Source organism: Herpailurus yagouaroundi, unplaced genomic scaffold (assembly GCF_014898765.1).
Source record: "Herpailurus yagouaroundi ecotype Mexico unplaced genomic scaffold, PumYag 199, whole genome shotgun sequence".
NCBI lineage: Eukaryota > Metazoa > Chordata > Mammalia > Carnivora > Felidae > Herpailurus > Herpailurus yagouaroundi.
The window spans coordinates 10,543,522-10,563,984 of record NW_024412430.1 but is presented as its reverse complement, the minus strand read 5'-3'; the positions used below and the strand labels follow the sequence as shown (position 1 = coordinate 10,563,984).

General features: G+C 46.8%; 1 protein-coding gene and 1 long non-coding RNA gene across 6 annotated transcripts in view; one reads left to right on the top strand and one right to left on the bottom strand.

Annotated features, from left to right (window-relative positions):
• MAMDC2 (MAM domain containing 2) overlaps window positions 1-20,463 on the top strand; it is a 398,140-nt gene that overhangs the window by 307,357 nt on the left and 70,320 nt on the right. For all 5 annotated transcript variants that reach the window (XM_040449383.1, XM_040449385.1, XM_040449386.1 and 2 more), the window contains 3 exons: window positions 3,907-4,178; window positions 6,318-6,402; window positions 9,418-9,555. In XM_040449383.1, coding sequence (XP_040305317.1) covers window positions 3,907-4,178; window positions 6,318-6,402; window positions 9,418-9,555 — 495 coding nt within the window. The remainder of the gene's footprint in view (window positions 1-3,906; window positions 4,179-6,317; window positions 6,403-9,417; window positions 9,556-20,463) is intronic.
• LOC121013653 (uncharacterized) lies at window positions 366-17,452 on the bottom strand. Its single transcript, XR_005782825.1, has 2 exons — window positions 17,322-17,452; window positions 366-1,033 (listed from the first exon to the last, which is right to left on the bottom strand). It is a non-coding gene; the product is annotated as an uncharacterized LOC121013653 (long non-coding RNA).

The window sequence follows — 20,463 nt, the reverse complement described above, 5'->3', positions numbered from 1 at the left end:
CGGCAGTTGGGGGGGGGGGCGCGGAAAGCAGGGACTTGGAGCCCAACCTTGGTTCACTCGCCGTGACTGTGGACTGCTGCACTGACCTTTGTGAATCTCTTTCCTCCCTTGTCAAGTGGCATTTCCTGCCTGATAGAGATCATCCGTCAGGATTAAGAGGGAAGAACACACATCAAGAATCTCATGCCTACAACACAACAAATGTCAGTTCCTTTTGAATCTTTGTTTCTTATCCATATATATTCATATAGTGATTTACTAAACCACAGAGGATACTAGTAAAGCGAGACACAGAAGGTGAGCATACTTTAGGCAAACCATAGAAATCTGTGATTTTTCTTAGATATTCTCAGAACAGAACTTTCTTCTGCTAGAGGTAATCAGTAGATTTATTAATAATTGTGAGTCTGATAGAAAAAAAAAACAGATACTAACAATCCCGAATATTTAATACAGTTTTTACATTTGAGAAATGCTATACAATTTATTTTCTAGTAACACAGTCAACAGTTTTTGAGAACCCCTATGCCCATTGCGGTTTGTATACATTTGACTTTTTAATTTTTTGGATGTCTTTGATGTGTGAAGAAAGCAAGACTCCTTCAAAATGTAAGCTGATGGCTTTATACATAATTGAAGATGTGCTACGTGAGGCATCCTCTCTCCTACATAGGCAAAAAAAAAAAAAAAAAAAAACCTTCTGAATATCTGCCGGGTGCTGTGCATGCTTTCTTACCTGGGCTGCTTTGATCAGCTGGTAGATCCCAGAGATGGTTGTCATGGCAGAAAACACAGTCGGGCAATGGGACGGCTGTGGCTGAGACCTAGAAAGAGGTGTGCCCACAGCTTTGGAGCAGGAACCAAGGAGAACGGATACAGCTGCAGGTGGATATCCCGTGCAGTGGGCAGGAATTGGTGTCGGAAGGGCAGGATGATGGGTAGCAGGTAAGGCAAGTGGCAGCTGGCATCAGGGAGGTCCCACGTGAGATGACGAGGTGAGTGAGCCACCAGGAAGAGTAGACTGATCGGTCAGCTGGAAAGATAAGAGCTAACATCTATTAAGAGTTTGCCCCATGCAAACCCTTGGGCACAGTGCTGAGATCTTTACTTACGTTACCTTATTTAATCTTTAAAACTCTGCCAAGTCAGTGTTTTAGCATTCTCATTCCACCAATGAAGAAAGGGAGTCTCAGATAGTATAAGTAACTGGCTCAAAATGGCGCGATTTGTAAGTGATGTGACTGGAATTTGAACCAACATCAGTCTGGAGCGATAACTGTGACCCTCCCCCCCTCTCCACCATGCGCTTCCACAGGCAGGACCCCATCCCAGGAGACAGGCAGCAAGGCCTTCAGGAAATCTGGTGAGAGGGTCATTGCCTGAGTTCAGGGGGCTGGACTTCAGCCCGGGGAAGGAAGCTGCCAGAGAGAAGGCCATGTCCTTATGTTCGACGTGCGTGGTACCGAGAGCTAACAAAATGGAGACATAGGCATCATTATCAGATTTAGGTCACGAGTTTTCACTCGTGCCAAGGATCATACATGTGCCAAGGTCCAGTTTGGATGGGATGGTGAGTAGTCCCAGATGACAGCCAGGGGAGCTTAGCTGTGAGGACAGGCAACCAGGAGGGGCCCGGCGCTGAAGAGCATAGAGGCCTAGGCGTCAACGTGGAGGGGTCAACTGAGGTGAACTGGGTGAAGACTGTTGTCGTCTTAGCATTGAAAAGGTGCTACTGGTCTGCTACCTCAACAAAATGTTGCTTGGCTCCGAACCGTAGCGGACAAAAAGGAGGCGACATCAATTTCTCACTATCTCTGGAACAACTAAAGGACCCCTCCCCCTGACGATAAGAGAAATAACTGACAATTGGCATTACAGTTTACAAAGCATTTTTAGATACATCGTTTTCATCATGTCCTTACAATGACCCCGTAGATTGCAAGTCCTAGCTCGCCGGGGCCTTATGTTCTCAAGTCGGCACAAAAGGTGAAAATCGGACACCATCAAAATTGCCCTTGAAACTTCCTTAAGTTGCAGACTGCAGTGGATGTGGTTCCCTATATATTATACTATTTGCATGTGCAACACAGCCAGTTTTCCTTTTAGTGCTGAAATATAGAAGCAGATTTTATTTAGTGGCTATTTGTATGAAATCATTCCGTGTGGGTCTGTATATATTGCAGTGGTTGGGTCATTTTCAGTTGTTTTTTTCCGAGTACGTTGAGTGCCTTCCCAAAGTATTAATGTATAGGTAACCGGACTCCACTGTTTTGTTATCCCCATTTTGCAGTTACAGAAACTGATGACACAGCCTATGCATGGTAGAGTTTTAAGCAACAGTTATGCTTTACAGATCCTGGGTGGGGTCCACTGCACCGCACGGTCACCCCAGCATAACCATTACACCTGAAAGACAGTACATTCATCAGCAAATAGAATGCAGGGCTACCAAGAAGGCCCCTGTGATTCATGTGCTGGCCAGATTGCCAGAGTGATGGTCCCAGCACACTGTGCCCTGGCTATCAGAAGTTGAAAGACTGCCCGCTGGAAGTAGATGTTGATCTCGAAACCCTTCACAGGCCAGGGAAGCTCCCTGAAGATAGCACCCCAACTGCGAGGCTGGCCGTCAGCTGAGCGTCTGCTGGCCCATCAGTGCTCACCACGAAAGCCCAGGGGGCCCGGCTGGGGTGGGCATTTGGGGCAATGAGTGTGCGGGGTGGGGGTGGGGGCCGAAGGACATCAAGCAAAGCAAAGAGGGATTTCAGGGCCTTTCTAGCAAGAGTTTGGTGTTGGGGAGCCTAAAATGCAAGGGGTGGGGGAGGTGATTCCAGGATGGAAGGCCGCAGGTTAGATGCTGGCCGCGAATATGGGAAACTCTGAGCAAGCATGAGAGTGCAGTGGGTCCCCGAGATGCGCAGGCACATCAGGTCACTGCCGTAGGAAGCCGAACAGAGTCAGATTCAGAAGGCTCAGGTTACAGTTCTTGCTTCCAACATGTTTTGTTTCGTTGTTTTTTGGTTTTTTTCGTAGAAACTCTGCTCCACATCCTGGTATAGCCCGCAGATCTCCACCTATCGGTGTCAAGAATGGGGAAGGGAGGCAGCAGGAGGGGAGGGGACTATAAAGAGGGCAAGGAAAGGAGGAGGCTGAGGAGGAGGTTGGGGGGAGAGGGGAAGGAGAAGAGAGAAGAGGAGAGAAGGAAAAGCGGAGGAAGGAGGAGGGGGTGGGGGGAAGGAAGTGACGAGTGGCCTGTTTTCCGCGATTTACGTTTGCGTTCCCATTTAGTTATCAGAACTGTGACGTTTAGCTGACGCTGAACTTTTTGTGCCTAGGCCCCAGGATCTGTGGCAAGCAAATACATTCGATGTGCAATAATGATGCCGGTTAAATGCAGGCCAAATCACTGGGTATGTGGGGAGTTGTTGAAGGAGAAGGTTGAGTCCACCAAGGTATTGTGACTCCAGCAGAGGCATCCTGCTTTTCTGGCTACTGCAGCCCCTCCGCCTGACTTCTCAAACTCGCGTTCACGTGGGGACAAGGAAGCTGAAAGCTGCATGCTGAGTGGGCCTGGTGTAAGATCATAAAAGGCCACGGACTCTTGGCTTCAGTGTCAGGAGGTAATAGGGAGTAGTGGGGATTATGGTAAAATGGAGCCCCCATGTCACCCTCTGAAGAGGCAGCACTCCTTAGCTCCAGCCTGTTGTGGTCACGTGTCACGTGATAGTGGTCTCTGTGTTGTGGGGCCTTCTAATTTTTCACAAGAAGGCAGGGATCCCATGTGCAAGCAACATTCAATGGGCCGTTGAAACGCATCTGCAGGCTGTCTCTTCACTGGACCACAGCTGTGTATTTCCCTGAATTTCAAACAGCAGACTGATCCTTTCCGGGGCTCCCTTCTCTTTCCAGGCCATTACATTTACGTGGACACCTCCTTTGCCAAACAGGGGGAAAAGGCCGTGCTGCTAAGTTCTGACCTACAGGCTGAGGAATGGAGCTGCCTCCGACTGGTCTACCAGATAACTGCGTCTTCAAGGTTTCTGTCAGATACCAGCCGGCTGAACCTCTATGTGAGATTTGAAGACGAAAGCTTTGATCGCTTGCTTTGGTCAGCTAAGGAGCCCTCTGACAGCTGGCTCATAGCCAGCTTGGACTTACAGAACACTTCCAAGAAATTCAAGGTCGGTGGAATTTAGGCCCATGGCTTATCACGTAGCATTGTGCTATTCTGAGATCGTATGCAACCTTCTGCCACTGAAGGTAGTTATCTCCTATGTTAGGATGCACTGCCTCATGAGACATGCATCCCAGGGTGGCTCAGTTGGTTAAGCGTCCGACTCTTGGTTTCAGCTCAGGTCACGTTCTCATGGTTTGTAAAATTGAGCCCCACATCAGGCTCTGCGCTGACAGCACAGAGCCTGCTTGGGGTTCTCTCTCTCTCTCTCCCCCTCCTCCACATGTGCGCGTTCTCTCTCTCTCTCTCTCTCTCTCTCAAAAAATAAATAAATAAATTAACATTTTAAAAAAGAGATGCATCCCAGAAGAAAAATAATAATTAATATATAGCAAATTCATACTTTGCTTATTCTTTAAAAGAACTTCTTCCCAGATTTTTTTCTTGTCTATTTAAGTGGGACTTCTGTGAGAATCCAAATGGACCTAAACCAATCTCTTCAATGGAAATTTGCTTTCTAATGGGCTTTTGGGAGCCTTCTCACTTCTTTTTTTTTTTTTTTTATTTTTTTTTTTTGGGGGGGAGAGGGGGGGGGAGGGGGGCGGACAGAGGATCCGAAGCAGGCTCTGTGCTGACAGTAGAGAACCTGATGTGGGCCTCGAACTCACAAACAGTGAGATCATGACCTGAGCCAAAGTCAGATGCTTAACCCACTGAGCCACCCAGGCGCCCCTGCATTCTCATTTCTAATAATTTTGTTTCATTCTTCTAAGCTGTGTGTATTATCTTCCTAATGGCTTGTTTGCTACAAATCTTGAACAAAACATTCACTAAGATAAAAGAAAAAGTGAAGATACCTTGAAAAGGGAAAACCACTTAAAGGATATGTTCTAATTCCTTTCCCAAAATGGAGGCTGTTCCCTCAGAAGTGTTGGAAAAGGAAGGTAGATGATGTAACATGAAGCTGGGTGTTATGTGGCACAGGAAAGAAGGATGGGATCTGAACTCACTTGTCCAAACACAAAGTATGATATTTCGTGAGACAGGGCCTTCACGAAAACTCTCTCCATTCTTTAAATCCTTTTTTTTTTTTTTAATATTTGTTTATTTTTGAGCTAGAGAGAGCACACACTCACGTGCGTGCACGAGTGGGGGAGGGGCAGAGAGAGAAGGGGACAGGGGATCTGAAGTGGGCTGTCAACACTGAGCCGGATGAGGGACTCCAACTCACAAATAGCGAGATCATGACCTGAGCTGAAGCTGGACACTCAACCGACGGAGCCACCCGGGCTCCCTCTCTCCATTTCTACTTCCCTTTTCAATTCCCTTTCTTATCTCTCCCCCCAAAAAGGGTTGCGATGTTGTATTCTCTCCCCCCACCTCCCCTGCTACATGCAGCCTCCCCGCCAGGCAGGAGGGAGAGTTGGGGGAAGGTTGAAGTCTGAGTTTCCTCGTTCATACTGTCTTCCTGTCTATCGGCCAGCATAGATCCTAAATCTACCAGCATAGTTGACAGAGATTGGTCTAAAATCACATAAGGAAAAGCAAATACGTCCAGAAACTGGACCACATGTGAGCCACAACAGTGCTTGAAATCAGCCACAGACACTGTCGAGCTGCCTTCTGTTCTTTATGTAAAATTTTCAGGTTTTTTTCAGCAATACAGAAAGTACAAGTTGCTTTATGAGGCTCTTCTGTCTCCCGTGGAGTCTCCCACGGCTGGTCAGATTGTGCCTCCCTCCTCCTCGTCCCCCTCCTCTGAAGGGTTTCCCCCTCAAGCCTCTGCCCTCAGTTCCTGACCGTTCTCAGAACGGATTTCTCCAGGGGTGTGGGCACTCCTCTCCATCCACAGCCACTCGGTGCCCCCAGAGGCTCTAGAGAAGGGGGTGGTTGGGATGACAATTAAAGACACTTGACTCCAAGCGTATACTGGACACCTTGCTCACCTGTACACACACACACCACACGCACACATATTCTTTTAACAAAGCCCACCATGAGATTGGTATACAATAGCAGTTAGCGGAGATAAGCAATCTCGCTTTGCCATGAATTGCTGAGCATTTCCTGACAAGTAACTGAAATACTGAACCAAGGAAACACAGTGTGGGTAGCCTAACTCCTTGCTTCCTCATGTGTCGTGCAGATTTTAATAGAAGGTGTGCTGGGCCAGGGAAACACAGCCAGCATTGCACTCTTTGAAATCAAGATGACAACCGGCTACTGTATCGGTAAGTGGGCTTCATTTTCAGTGCATCGGAGCGTGAATCTCTTTCTAAAATCTGTTGCCAGAGGGAACTGAATCAATCCTGAAGGCAAAGTATTTCATAGAAGTCAGCGCATCATGCATAGTAGTTCAGATGCTTTGCGAGGTTCACTTGAATGGTATACGTTGTGTCTGTCTATGGCGGAGGAAGGCTCCTTGGGGTTTGCCCGGATCGGATGGATATATAAAGGAAAAGTAGATGCCACTACTATAACTTGACTTACTTCCTGAACCTCAACATGTTCTATTAAAAATAATTTCCGGTTTGCTAGGAACTCAGGTTTTGCCAGAAAAGCGGGCATCCCTATTCCCTTCTTTCCTCAGCTTACTCCTTTTCTCTCATGCACACCTCCGCCCCTGTCTTAATGTCACCATTGTTGCTTAGATGCCCCGGGAGCAGGGCTGGTTGGGTGCCTTTTATGTGCCGGCTTCTGAGAGAGAGGGTGCAAAGAGAAGACACAGTCTTTGCTCTGTGGCCGCTGGCTCACCTTCTGTCCGTCTGCCCCTGGCACTATTTCTGTCTATGATGGGTGCTCCTGGAGAAGGCCAGGCCAGGCTGTGGGGGTGCACGGAGGAGGAGGACAGGAATCTGACAGGACTGAACACCAGCGATGCATTTGAGCTGGGGTTTCATGAAGCTGGGGCGGCATTTGGTCAAGTGCAAGTGCAGAGCAGGAAGGGAATAGCTCTCTATGGGTAGACCCCAGAAGGGAGGAAGCAGAGGGCATTCTCAGGCTCAGGTCAGAAGCTGAGTAGGGTGTCTGGAGTTAAATCAGGACTGTCAAGGGAGTCTTAAGGAAGAGTCTGGATCTCAGCCAGCCAGCCAGGGAGTATGGATGATTCCATGGTTGGCAGGGGCTCGAAGTGGGCAGAGGAGGGGCCTGAGGCTACCTCTGGCTGTCCCATGGAAAATGACGTGGAAACAAGGAGAATATATAGGAGAGGAAACCCCCCAGGAAGAGGTTGTAACATTACAAACGGGGCACCATGAAGGTCTAACACTGGGCTTGAATAGGGAAAAGGCAGTAGATTTGAGAGATTTTTTGGCACTGACAGTCTTTGGAGGTTGAATGGCTATGGAGAGGAAGAGGAAGGAGAGTCAGAGACAGTTCTGAATAAAAAGGAGGCTTTGTTGATTTCCTGAATCTCACCTGTCTGTTCTGACCTTCCAAGTGTAATACTAAGGCAAGTGAAAGAAAGCGGAGGGGGAATGTGACCATGTTCTGAAGTATGGGGGGGAGGGGGTTAGACCCATGCGCCTCCTAGTAGCTCCCACCTCCACTCCCTGTGCCCCACAGCCTCTGTTTCTCCACCTGTAAAACAGAGGTAAAATGCTTCCCTCACAGGAATAAGGTGGAAACTGATGTGGTCAAAGGTATCAAGGTGACTGACACAGTGCTGGGCACTTTAAAAATGTTAATTTCCTCTCTTCAATTTCCTCTCTTTCCTTGCTCAAATGCTTCCTGTGTGTTAAAAAAACCAAAGGAGTCTCAATACCTTTACCCTGTTGAGATGCAGGAGCCCACCGTCCCCTCCCTCAGCTTTCTTTCTGTGCATTCCCTTTGCTGATTTCCTCTACAATAAGGTTAATAATAGTACCTACTGTTGAGGATTAAATCAGTTAATTCAGATAAAGTGCTCAGAACAGTACCTGGCACATGAAGGACTATTTTGCTTTTTATTTTATTGTTCAGCAGAGCCTTTGGTACTGAATGTGTGGCATCACTTGACAGAACTGCAGTGGTAAAGTTGCAGCTAAAAATCTTAAATTCTTTAAGGGATGGCTAATGTAAAAACACATCGATAACGGTATCAGTCAGGGTCCCAGCAGGAAAGTGGAATCAGAAGGTCCATTCAACCTGAGTAATTTGAAGAAGCCTCTTTAGGGGCTACAAGGGTGTGGGTGGGTAAAGGAAACCGGCAAAAGCTTATGTGGTAATCCAGGACTAGTAAGAGCAATGATTTATCAGTCATTAGGGCAAGAGAGGAGGGGCCACCAGAGCCTGGAGCCAGTGGCTGTGTGGTGAGGGCTCTTGACAAGACCTATGCCCTCAGGAGAGGGACACAGCCAACCCACGGTGACCTGGCAGGGCTGGAGCTGGAGCTGGAGGAATGAACACCACCAACCTTGTTCTCCTCCAACTTTCCATCGGTCCAACCCAACTGGAAGCCAGACGGCAGGGGAGGCCATTGATACAGTCCATACAAGTCCACCTCTGGAGGACAAAGCAGAGTGAGAAAAGGTAGGGGCGGGGTCTGCAAGGACAATGAGAGATGGCCAGGACAATCATACTTCATATTTTTAGTTGATGATTATGGGAGTCAATGGAGGCACTGGTTTGTGAACTTCCTATTCCTTCTAAAGGAGTCTGTTGACTGGGAACAGTTTATCTGCACAAACATGTCAGTGCTACTAAATGTAGGGGGTGGGTGAAGTCTCTTCATTTTCCCTCTTGTCCTTTCAGTAGCTGCAGAAGGACCCCGAGCCTAGGATATGCCTTCCTTGTCTATTCTATTTTTTATTAATAAGAAAAGCAGAGGGTGTTAGCATCTAGGAAACATGTCCTTTAGCCCCGGGTATCTTGTCTACCCTCTGGAGCTAGGAGAGTAGTCCTAAATAGGGCTTTGGAGCCGAGGTGACTGACCCACCAAGCACTAACCATTGTGCTGGGAGCTGTCCACATTTACGACAGCCCTGTGTGGTGGGAGTGATCCTCTCGTTTCACAGATGAAGAAACAGAGGCTAAGAAAAGTCATGCTGTAAGCCACGTGGCTAGCAAGTGGACAGGCCATAATCCAAGGACGCGATGATGAATCACAACTTCCAGTATTGTCCAGGGATCCTGGTGCAGAACTTCCCACGGTCAAAGGGAAGGAGAAACCTTCCCTAAGAGCAAACCCTGCAGTGAGCATGGAGATACAAACCTCGCTGTGACTGTGCCTCCACAAAGTGTGTCTTTCTTTCTTTCTCTTCTGCCAGAATGTGACTTCGAAGAAAACCACCTGTGTGGCTTTGTGAACCGCTGGAACCCCAATGTGAACTGGTTTGTCGGAGGAGGAAACATTCGGAACACCCCTTCCATTCTCCCGCAGGATCACACCTTCAAGAACGAACTAGGTGAGCTGGGGACAGATGGGGTCCTTTTCCCGGAATAAGTGTTTCTGCCTCTTCCCCCCTCCTGTCTACATTGACCCAACTGTGGCCTCGTCAACAGAGAAGGAAGGGGAAGGGAGGGTGAGTATGCGCCTGGAGGCCTCTAGAAAGAGAGGAAAGAAGGGGCCATGAGATCGAGACAGGCAGCAGACAGAAGCTCTCTAGCCAAGGAGAAGGCCACCCAGTTCAAGGCTTTCCTGCACCTGTGACCTGGTCTTGCTATTTTCACATTTCCATATTATGTTTTACTTTCTTATGTTTGTTGTTCGATATTTCTTATTTCTAAAGACCAGGCTGGAATGACCCTAGGTCACTTTTCACTAAAGACAGATGGAGTGGTGGGAACAAGTCCTTAAGAATTTCCCAAGTGGCCCTGAGGTGAGCCTAAATGACCAAGGAGGGATCCCGAAAGCGGGGTGCACCAGGGCCACCTAGTGGCCACGTGGACTGTGGCCTCTGCAGGAAGATGGAGAGCAGAGGCTATTGGTGACAGGTTGCCTTTGAGGAGAAAGCTTCCACAGAAAGGGAGACACGGGCCGAGGGCTTATTCCTAAGGATTACGACAGCCCTCACCTGGACCCTGGTAGGCTTCATGAAGGCCGCGGTCTCCCCACAGTTGCAAGCCATTCCAGCCCTCAACCCCAAGGTCTTGCCAACGAGCGAGATTCTGGTAACTGACTCTCCATCGACAGCAAGAATAGGAATTTTGGTTCTGTGGCAAACAGCGCTTTTGTCTACTTTGATCTGTTGCCGTGTGGATACTGAGGTCATCTCCTCAGTCCCGATAAATTGCTGACGATGACACTGTGTCCCCATACCTGAAGGCATGCCGGCTTGTAAAGAACATGTTCTTCCCTTTGCCGCTCATCTGTGGTAATTTATTTTTATATGTATATTTGTAACTTTGTCTCTAACCGTTTTTCAAGCGGCCATGCTGCAGCTTATCTTGGCTCTAGACGGTCTCCATCCTGACCTTATTGCTCCCTTTGCTCCGGTTCTGTCTCCTTTATATTCAAACTCACACTCAGTTTCCTAAAGGAGCCAGGCGGATGTTATAAAGTGGGCAACATGTGGGCTGGGGGAGGACTGTGGCAAACTAGAGAGTGCATACCCTGTACGAAGGGTCCTCAGCTCCGATCAATTGCTGCCAATGTGAGAAGGCAGGTCGGGGGGGGGGGGCCCCCCACAGATCTTTTGATTTCTTAAGATAATCAGGAAGGCAAGGGTTTTATATAAAATTTCCCAAATTTTTTAAAGTTGGTAAATATTTTCTTTAAAAATACTGCATGAGCCATTAAAACACGTCCTCTGGCCAGGCCCAGTTAGCCAACTTCTATCTCGCAACCTTCATTTTATATATTCCTTTTCTTTTTCAACATGTCCAGTACAAGATGTTTAGAAGTAACTGCATATTAAAAGGTTGGAGCCTCCTGGGCTCACCTGTTTAAGACAAATCCAACTTTGGATCTAGCATTTTCATTCATTTGACCCTGTACGGGGGCTGACTGGAAAAAATAGCAATAAAATGGCACTTCTCCTAAGGTCCTTGCCCAGTTTCAAAGAACATACATCCGAGAGAGGAAAATGATTTCTATCACACCTGGATGTAAGACAAGGTAGCCTGTGTCCAGTGCTCTAAGCGTGGTCCCCCACTTTGGTCAAAAAAAGAAAAGTCTGGGTATTCAGAAACAGGAGGGATCACTTGTTCCTTGGATGTCCTAGAAGACATGATAAAAGTCAACTGCTTTTGAGGGATGGGTATGATCTTGACAGGCAGAGACAAGGCCTCACATGCCAGGAAAGAGATTTTAACTTTATTCTGTTGACAATGGGAGGCCATCGGAGAGGCCTCTGAGCTGGGAGAGAAGCGATCACAGCAAAAGGTATTAGGTTGGTTAACCAGACACTGATTACTCAGTAGAGGGAAGGCCAAATGGTAGAACAAGAGAACAAAAAACACCCAGAAATGATTTCTTTAGATACATCTAAGGTCACTTACATAAATAATTGAGATTACAAAAGACAAAACATTTTCACTTCCTTCTTTTAAAAGGAAGGGTTAGCACTTTTGGAAATGACGAAAGATTGGGATATATATATATATATATATATCCATATTATGGCCCTCCAGAAATATAACCCGTTTCCACTTGTAGGAACCACACTGTAATTGACTGTCATGTGTTGAGTGGGTGATAACCTAGCATGTGACAGATTAATCCATGAATCTGCATGAGTATTTTATTTTTTTAAGTTTATTTATTTATTTTGAGAAAGACAGAGACGGCATGAGTGGGGGAGGTGCAGAGAGAGGAGGAGGCAGAGAATCCCTAGCAGGCTCTGTGCTGTCAGTGCAGAGCCTGACATGTGGCTCGAACTCAGGAAACTGTGAGATCATGACCTGAGCTGAAACCAAGAATCAAATGCTTAACCAGCTGAGGCCCCCAGGATCTGCTGTGCATGAGTATTTTAAATAACAGCTGGGTTTCAGGGCACCTGGGTGGCTCAGTCGGTTGAGCGTCCAACTTCAGCTCTGGTCATGATCTGATGGTTCGTTCATGAGTTCAAGCCCCATGTCAGGCTCTATGCTGACAGCTGAGAACCTGGAGCCTGCTTCAAATTCTGTGTCTCCCTCTTTCTCTGTCTCTCCCCTGTTCACCCTTTCTCTCCCTCTCTCTCTCTCAAAAATAAATATTTTTAAATGTTTAAATAAATAAACAAATAAATAACAACTGGGTTCATTCGAAGAACAAAACGTTAAGACAACCAACATAACATTCCACCATATCTCAAGAATACAGTACAGGGAGTGGAGAGAATCTTGAAAGACTAATACATTAAAGTTGCTATAATCCCTGGTGTCATTATCATAGATGTCCAAACTTAAATATGGGGAAATATTAGAGAATCTTTCCCAAATCACTTAAAAATTAGTTCCAGAGGCAGATATTGAGTAATCAATATCACGATCTAATGATTACTTGTTCAGTACATCATCTGTCTTTTTTCTATATAATCTCTACACCCAGTGTGGGACTCACAAGACCAGGATAAGAGTCGCGTGCTTCACCAACTGAGCCAGCCAGGTGCCCCGCATTATTTTTCATCCTCAGCGATGGTGGGGACCAGTTGGCTCAGAACACATATATCTTGGGACAGGCATCAGATCTGTGCCCTACTGTTGGGTCATGCATTTGACTGTGTCACTTGAGTGTCATCCATCCTCTGAGGAGTACATCACCCTTAGAACTTCCTCACTCTCATCTGTGACCCTGAAACATGCTGACCATATCTGTGTCAACAAGGGCCAGAGAAAGAGGACCAGGCAAGGAGCGGAACACTTGTTCTCCAAACCTCGTTATCCGCTTTGGGTGATCCCTCAACTTCTCGGGCTTGGAGTTCTAGTGTTTTATTCCTAAATGCTATCCATCAAAATCTCCAAATTCACCACTCATTGTAACTGGAGGAAAATAAACAGGGGAAACCCTGAGCTAAAGAAAGTTCAACAGATTTCTTTCTTTCAGGACTTCTCAGTGCCTTTCTTTACTACAGTTCTTTGTTAATGTATATTATGGCATTTCTAAAATTATTCAAATGTAAATTTGCACAGTGATGCACGACTAGCAGAGATGTGAAATAAATGATACGGGACCACAGAAAAGTGAAAAATCACCTTGGTTTTGGGATTCAGGGAAAGCTTTCCAGAAGAAGAAATCTCAGAACTGTTATTTGGCTAGATCGATAAGAAGCATAGCATATGCAAAGGTGTAGAGGCATAAGAGTGGGTACTCATTCAGTAGTTGGAGAGTGTTTGAGAATGCTGAGACGTAAGATGATAGCAGAGTAGCTCCTAGACCTACATTATGTTCCTGCTTGTGATGAACTGGAAGCCTGGGTGCCTAATCCTACTTGCTCCTCCTGGATCTCTGCTATTTCATTTCCATTTCTCTTGAGCTTTGACACTGATTATTTTATTTTATTGTATTGTATTTTATTGTATTTTATTTTATTTGAGAGAGAGTGCGAGTCGGGGAGAGGGGCAGAGGGAGAGAGAGAATCCTGAGCAGGCTCTGTGCTCAGTACAGAGCCCAACACAGGGTTCGATCCCACGACCCTGGAATCAAGACCTGAGCTGAAATCAAGAGTCAGATGCTTAACTGACTGAACCACCCAGGCACTCCCTACACTTATGTTTTTGACCAATAGTTGCCAGACAGCCGTCTCATCCTCACCCAGTGCACATACACAAATGTATGCACACGCGCGTGCACACACACACTCACACTCCCCACACCTGGACTCCTATATAAGGCTTCCTCCTACCTGGAATGGAGCTAAAACAGACGAGTTCTAAAGATTCTCAGATATTTTACTTGAAATATATAGACAGCTCTCTGCCCATAGGACTCAAAGTTTTGACCTGAATTGCTCTTGGGGTAGAAACAAAACCCCTCTGGTGCTCTAAATAAGAGAACGGTTGTCTTGCTTATTACATTTGCCTTCTACTGGGTATATTGATTTTTCCTGAGCTCTATCAATTTGGGCAGCAAAGTAAAGATTAAATAGTTCAGATGTCTACCCAGAGCAGCAGATTTTGCTCAACAAACAAACAAACAAACAAACAACTCATCTCATGTTCCTTCATCTACTAGAAGCAGCTTATGCCTTTGCTTCTTGGGTGAAAACCACAGAACTGAACAGCAGGGGTGAAGGCAGCTGTGCACCTGCTCGGAAACTTCAAGAGGTTGAGGACATCTTCCCAGGAGGGTTCCAGCCTTTGTGTTGTAGAAAAGGGAAGCGTGAGGGGCGCCTGGGTGACTCAGTGGGTTAAGTGTCTGACTTCAGCTCAGGTCACGATCTCACGGTTGGTGGGTTCGAGTCCCGAGTCGGGCTCTGTGCTAACAGCTCAGAGCCTGGAGCCTGTTTCAGGTTCTGTGTCTCCCTCTCTCTCTGCCCCTCCCCTGCTCATGCTCATGCTCTGTCTCTGTCTGTCTCTCAAAAATAAATAAATGTTAAAAAAATTGAAAGAAAAGAAAAGGGAAGAGTGAATATAATATCTGACAAATATGATGCGTCTATGAATTTTCCTTCACTGGGCCATGGGTTTTAACAGTTATCCCCAAACCCTGAGTCAGATTTTTCAAATGAGCACTCTGTCTCATGGTGGTCAATGGCTAAAACAACGCAATAAGAACTCTAGTGGGACATCGTGGGAATATTGGAGAGGATGGGATATTATCCTGCTTTTTCTTACACCATTCTGATTCATCATGTATGGATTCTTTCCTTTGTTAATATTTTGTGAAACAAAACAAAATCTTTCAGGAGGTAACCTACTGACAGCTCAGATCATTACTGTTTCCTATCTGCCTTGGCAAAAAAGAAGATAATTGCTTGGAAAATCATGAGGGAAATCTGTTTATTTGCTGAGTTTTTTTTTTGTTTTTTTTTTTACATCCAAATTAGTTAGCATCTAGTGCAACAATGATTTCAGGAGTAGATTCCTTACTGCCCCTTACCCATTGAGCCCATCCCCCCTCCCACAACCCCTCCAGTAACCCTCTGTTTGTTCTCCATATTTAAGAGTCTCTTATGCTTTGTCCCCGTCCCTGTTTTTATATTATTTCTGTTTCCCTTCCCTTATGTTCATCTGTTTTGTCTCTCAAAGTCCTCATATGAGTGAGGTCATATGATTTTTGTCTTTCTCTGACTAATTTCACTTAGCATAATACCCTCCAGTTCCATCCACATGGTTGCAAATGGCAAGATTTCATTCTTTTTGATTGCCGAGTAATCCTCCACTGCATATATATACCATCCCTTCTTTATCCATTCATCCATTGATGGACATTTGGGCTCTTTCCATACTTTCGCTATTGTTGATGGTGCTGCTATAAACATGGGGGTGCATGTGTCCCTTCGAAACAGCACACCTGTATCCCTTGGATAAATGCCTAGTAGTGTAATTGCTGGGTTGTAGGGTAGTTCTATTTTTAGTTTTTTTGAGGAAACTCCATACTGTTTTCCATTTGCTGAGATTTTAAAAAAAATTTTTAATGTTTATTTTTTGAGAGGGGGTGAGGGGCAGAGAGTGAGGAGACACAGAATCTGAAGCAGGCTCTAGGCTCTGAGCTGCCAGCACAGAGCCTGATGTGCTCTGTGAGATCATGACCTGAGTCGAAGTCAATCACTGACTGAGCCACCCAGGTGAACTTTGCTAAGATTTTAAAAATCATACGCAGTGCTACTCTAGGAGCTGAGCAAGGTTTCAAAACCTAAATTAAGGTCAGAATGACCTTCAAGACCTTGAGATGGATGGATCATCTTTTTATAATTCATGGCCCCCTTTTCTCCTTTCAGTTCAGACTGAGCTGAAGCATCATCTTAATGGTGTGACCCATTTACTCTCTGCATTGATCTATTGGTTCCCTGCCTAATCTCTCAGTAGGGAAGCAGCTTTGTTAATTTTCTCACCCCTGCCTTTGTGTGAGCTCTGCTCATTCGCCTTTCCCTGCCCTTGGATGACTTCCCTTAGCTTCCTGGTCGCTTTCAAGTATTCACTAACAGCTTCCTCTTCAAGAGTTAAGTTCGGTCCAGTCAAAACTCCAGCATCTCACCCGACTCAAATCTCCCCCCAGACCAAAGCGCGGTAGCACCATAGAGAGAAGGGTTTGTGCTTCATTTCCTCACACTTCCGTTGCTCTTCCCTCCTCTTCTCCCTCTCACTGTGCTGCCTTGGCCCCTCCGGGTTTAGAGGAGGTGTGACAGGGCAACAGAAAAGGAAAGGCAGGGGACAGAGGATTTTCGGTGACCAATGCTGCCCATTCCTCTCACTGCCGGTGGGGAATCCCACTTCACTATTCCCAGACAGAGGTGATGCACTCGCTGGCTGCCATCTAAGAATCCCCTTTAGCACCTGTAGGCCATGGTACACACCTCCCTCCCCCCAGCCCCCCGTCTGTTGGAGTTACCACCCTGCGTACAATCCTTTTGAGACGAGTTCCTTTCAAGACATTCTAACCCAGCGCCTTCTGAGTCACCCATTAGGCTAAGGCAAGACTCACATCTTTGCCCCACCAAACTCCGGAAGTTAGAGCTCACTGGCAACCAAGTCCTTTCTCTCCACTCTGTCCGCAGACATCTCGCCCTTAGGTGTATCTGTCAAGAGTCAGGTGCCAGCCTCTGTACCCCACAAACCCCAGTTATCACTGATCGAGTTCTCCCAAGAACTCTGAGCACCTTCTTGCTGAGGTGCGGGGCAATACAAGAACCAGGAGCAAGCACGGGTCAGGGGTGAGGCTGGACGGTAGTTCCCCTCCTCTGCTCTGTCTCCGGGATCTCCATCTCTTGGACCAAGACAAGAAAGGGGAAGCAATCCCTTGCCCTTCCCTTCAGAAGTCAAAATAAAACACATGACAGGCTAGTGCCGGGACACCTGTCTTCAAAGAGACTCTGTCTGTGACCCCTCCCATCCTCCTCTGGCCTCATATATTCAGGCTGAAGGGGAGAGACGGAATAAATCTGGTGGTGCCTCCTTAGATGCCAGGGATACCAAAAAGGAGCCTATTCTGACACCATAGAATCAAGGTACTTGTCACCCATTGTTCTTGGCACTGAGGTCTTAGCAGAGACTGGGCGACATCCCACTTTATACTCATTTATTACACTTGCGTCATCTCTGGAAGCTGTATCGAAAGACTAGCGTCTGACTCTAATATAGTAAAACTTACCCAAACCTTTGCAACCAAGGACCCGTGAAGATCAGTGTTGGATTTGTAGACGGGGAGAGCAGGCATGATAACTTCCTGTCTCTGGGTGCTCTCTCCTCACAGTGGAAGCAGACCAGTGGGTGTTTCCAGCTGGCTTGGGTTTCTTCAGACCACGCTCTCCCCCTTACCCAGGAGACAGCCTGTCCAGACAACATGACATGGTTACAGACGCCGCGACTGGGGCACAAATGTGGCCAACAAGGCAGAATCACAGCTGAGTCAGAGGCCTTGGCATTGGAGCCAAGCCAAGGGCAATTTTTATGGCATGCTGGTTAGCCAGACTGTTTGAAAATAAAAGTTCAGGAACTGCCCTCAAGGTTGTTTTTTTTTTCCTAATTCAAGGGAAAATGGCTACCTCTCAGGGGCCACTGGTTCCACATGGGCTGCTGAGCTAATATACAGAGGGATGCTGCATGAAAGGAAGAAAGTACACTTAAAGCAAGGATATGTGTGCCTTCACTAAGAGCGTGATCTCAGAGGGGGACTTGGGCTGGCATCACCAAGATTGTGATCTTTCGACAGAATTAGAAATTGTTTTTTTTCCCTAGAAGCTGCAGCCTCTTTGTGTATAAACGAGAATTAGGGAAGGATAGACCGGCTTGCAGTCTGAGTGTGGCAAAGCAACAATGACTTTAGGGGGTAGCGGTGACCTTCTCAAGTTTCAATTGTATGGAGAACTCATGGCCCCTTTGTGGACTCTTTCATACCCAGTAAAAGTTTGAATACTTAAAAATCTGGGGGCGCCTGGGTGGCGCAGTCGGTTGGGTGTCCGACTTCAGCCAGGTCACGATCTCGCGATCCGTGAGTTCGAGCCCCGCGTCGGGCTCTGGGCTGATGGCTCAGAGCCTGGAGCCTGTTTCAGATTCTGTGTCTCCCTCTCTCTCTGCCCCTCCCCCATTCACGCTCTGTCTCTCTCTGTCCCAAAAATAAACGTTGAAAAAAAAAATTAAAAAAAAAAAATCTGCCTGGCCTGCAGGATCCCCAGTGATTTGGTTAGTTACAGGGTCTGTACATCGAGGGTCTATCGGTACCTAGTTACAACCTACTCACCCTTAAAGGATCTGATAAAATTGCCTCTCCTAGGTATTCTCTGGAGGCCCTAGAACCCTGGGCCAGACAGAAGGGCTGGCCTCATTGAACTGGGCAGGAAAATTCTCATAATACCAGCCACCAGAGACATAATTGTCCAAGAATACCTTCTTCATTCCATTCCTCCGAAGGGTACACAAAATGGTGCCTGCATTCACCCAAACATTTGCTCTTCCTCAGGGTAGGAAGGATGATACACCCTGAGCCTGGCCTCCTGGGGCAAACACCTGGTGACTTCTGGACTATCCCCACCCTTCGACTGAGATGATAAACTTATGATGAGCCAGGTACCTTTTGTTTCCCAGTGAGAAACAGTCTTTCTCAGATTGTCAGTAAATAGTACCCAACTTTGGCAACAACTGAATGACGGAGGGGAGGGCGGGGAAGGCAGCAGAATGTGGTCTAGTCTAGCGGCTCCGTAGGAGACTCCGTGTCAGCAGTCCTGGTCTTAGTACCAGCAGCCTCTCTGACTCACTGTGGGCACATCACATTGTGTTTACCGGATGGTATTTGGATCCGAAATGTGACTGTGGCTCACTCAGCTGAGTGTCTTGTACATGAGTTGTTAATGAAGCACTTTAGCAGCAAACCCAGGGCTTAAAATATTGTGCACACAGCAGGTGAGTAACTAGCCTTTAAAGAAGATTATCAGGGACGCCCTCAGTGGCTCAGTCGACTGAGCGTCAGACTTCGGCTCAGGTCATGAACTCACAGTCTGTGAGCCCCACGTGCGTGTACGCGCGCGCGCTCTCTCTCTCTCTCTCTGTCTCTCTCTCTCTCTCTCAAATAACTAAACATTAAAAAGAGGAAGAAGAAAGCTATCAGAGACCTGTCAACTGTGAGGAAAATGGATTCACAGTGGGACCGGGTGGGAGACATTCCTCTAAATCAGTTACCGTGAGCTCCACAAGTAGAAAAAACACTTGGAAGTGGATTGTGAGGTCTCCTGGATTCACCGAGAGTCTCCTGGAGGCCTTGGAGACGCTCCTCACCCTCGAGGGGAATGATTTCCCTCTTCAGGACTGTGTCAGTTTGGGTCCTCCAAGAAGAAGACGCTAACCGTGGATTAGCTGGGGAGGAGTTGTGATGGCTGTGAAGGATAAGGGGGAGAGAGCTGGAGTAGCTGGGGCCCCGGTCACCATACCCGTAGGCACAGGAGTCACTGTGCCTAGGAGCCGGGACATTTTTAGGGATCCATGAGAATGTTTTCACTCTATTTATTCTAAAGTCAGAAGAGAAAAAATGAATGTGATAGCAACAAATATAATAATAAATCTGCCTAAATTATGTTCATCTTTATACCAATGCAGTCATAAAATATAATGTGTAATATTTTTTAAGTTTATTTTTTTTATTTGGGGGGGAGGCAGAAAGAGAGAGAAAGAGAGGCCCCTACAATGAAGTCCCAGGGAAACAAAGTGTTAGGTCTCTCCTCCCGCCAGGCCCGCACCCCTACACTGGCCTAGATCATGGAAAGGGATTCTGTTTCATTAGAAGACCTGTTTCAAAGAGCATGAAATATTTCCTCTCTGCCTTTGACACAAGAGTCATCAGTGAGCAAAGGTGTGTTACAGAGACTAGCTGGTCACACGTGCTCTCTGTGAATAAAGTATTCTAGCTGGGGCTGGCTGGCCCCCCACAGCGCTGCAGGGGGCACTGGAGCTTAGGATGGGGGGCCATGGCCTTCCTTCCAGTTCAGACATTTCTCTGATTCTTCCTTTAAAATCCCTTCCCAGGGGTGCCTAGGTGGCTCAGTCAGTGAAGCATCCGACTCTTGATTTCAGCTCAGGTGATGATCTTGGTTCGTGGGTTCGAGCCCCGAGTCGGGCTCTGTGCTGACGACGCGGAGCCTGATTGGGATTCTCTCTCTCCCTCTCTCTGTGCCCCCCCAACTCGCACTAGCTCGTTCACTCTCTCTCTCAAAATAAACTCTAAAATTAAATTAAATTAAATTAAATTAAAATAAAATAAAATAAAATAAAATAAAATAAAATAAAATAAAATAAAATAAAAT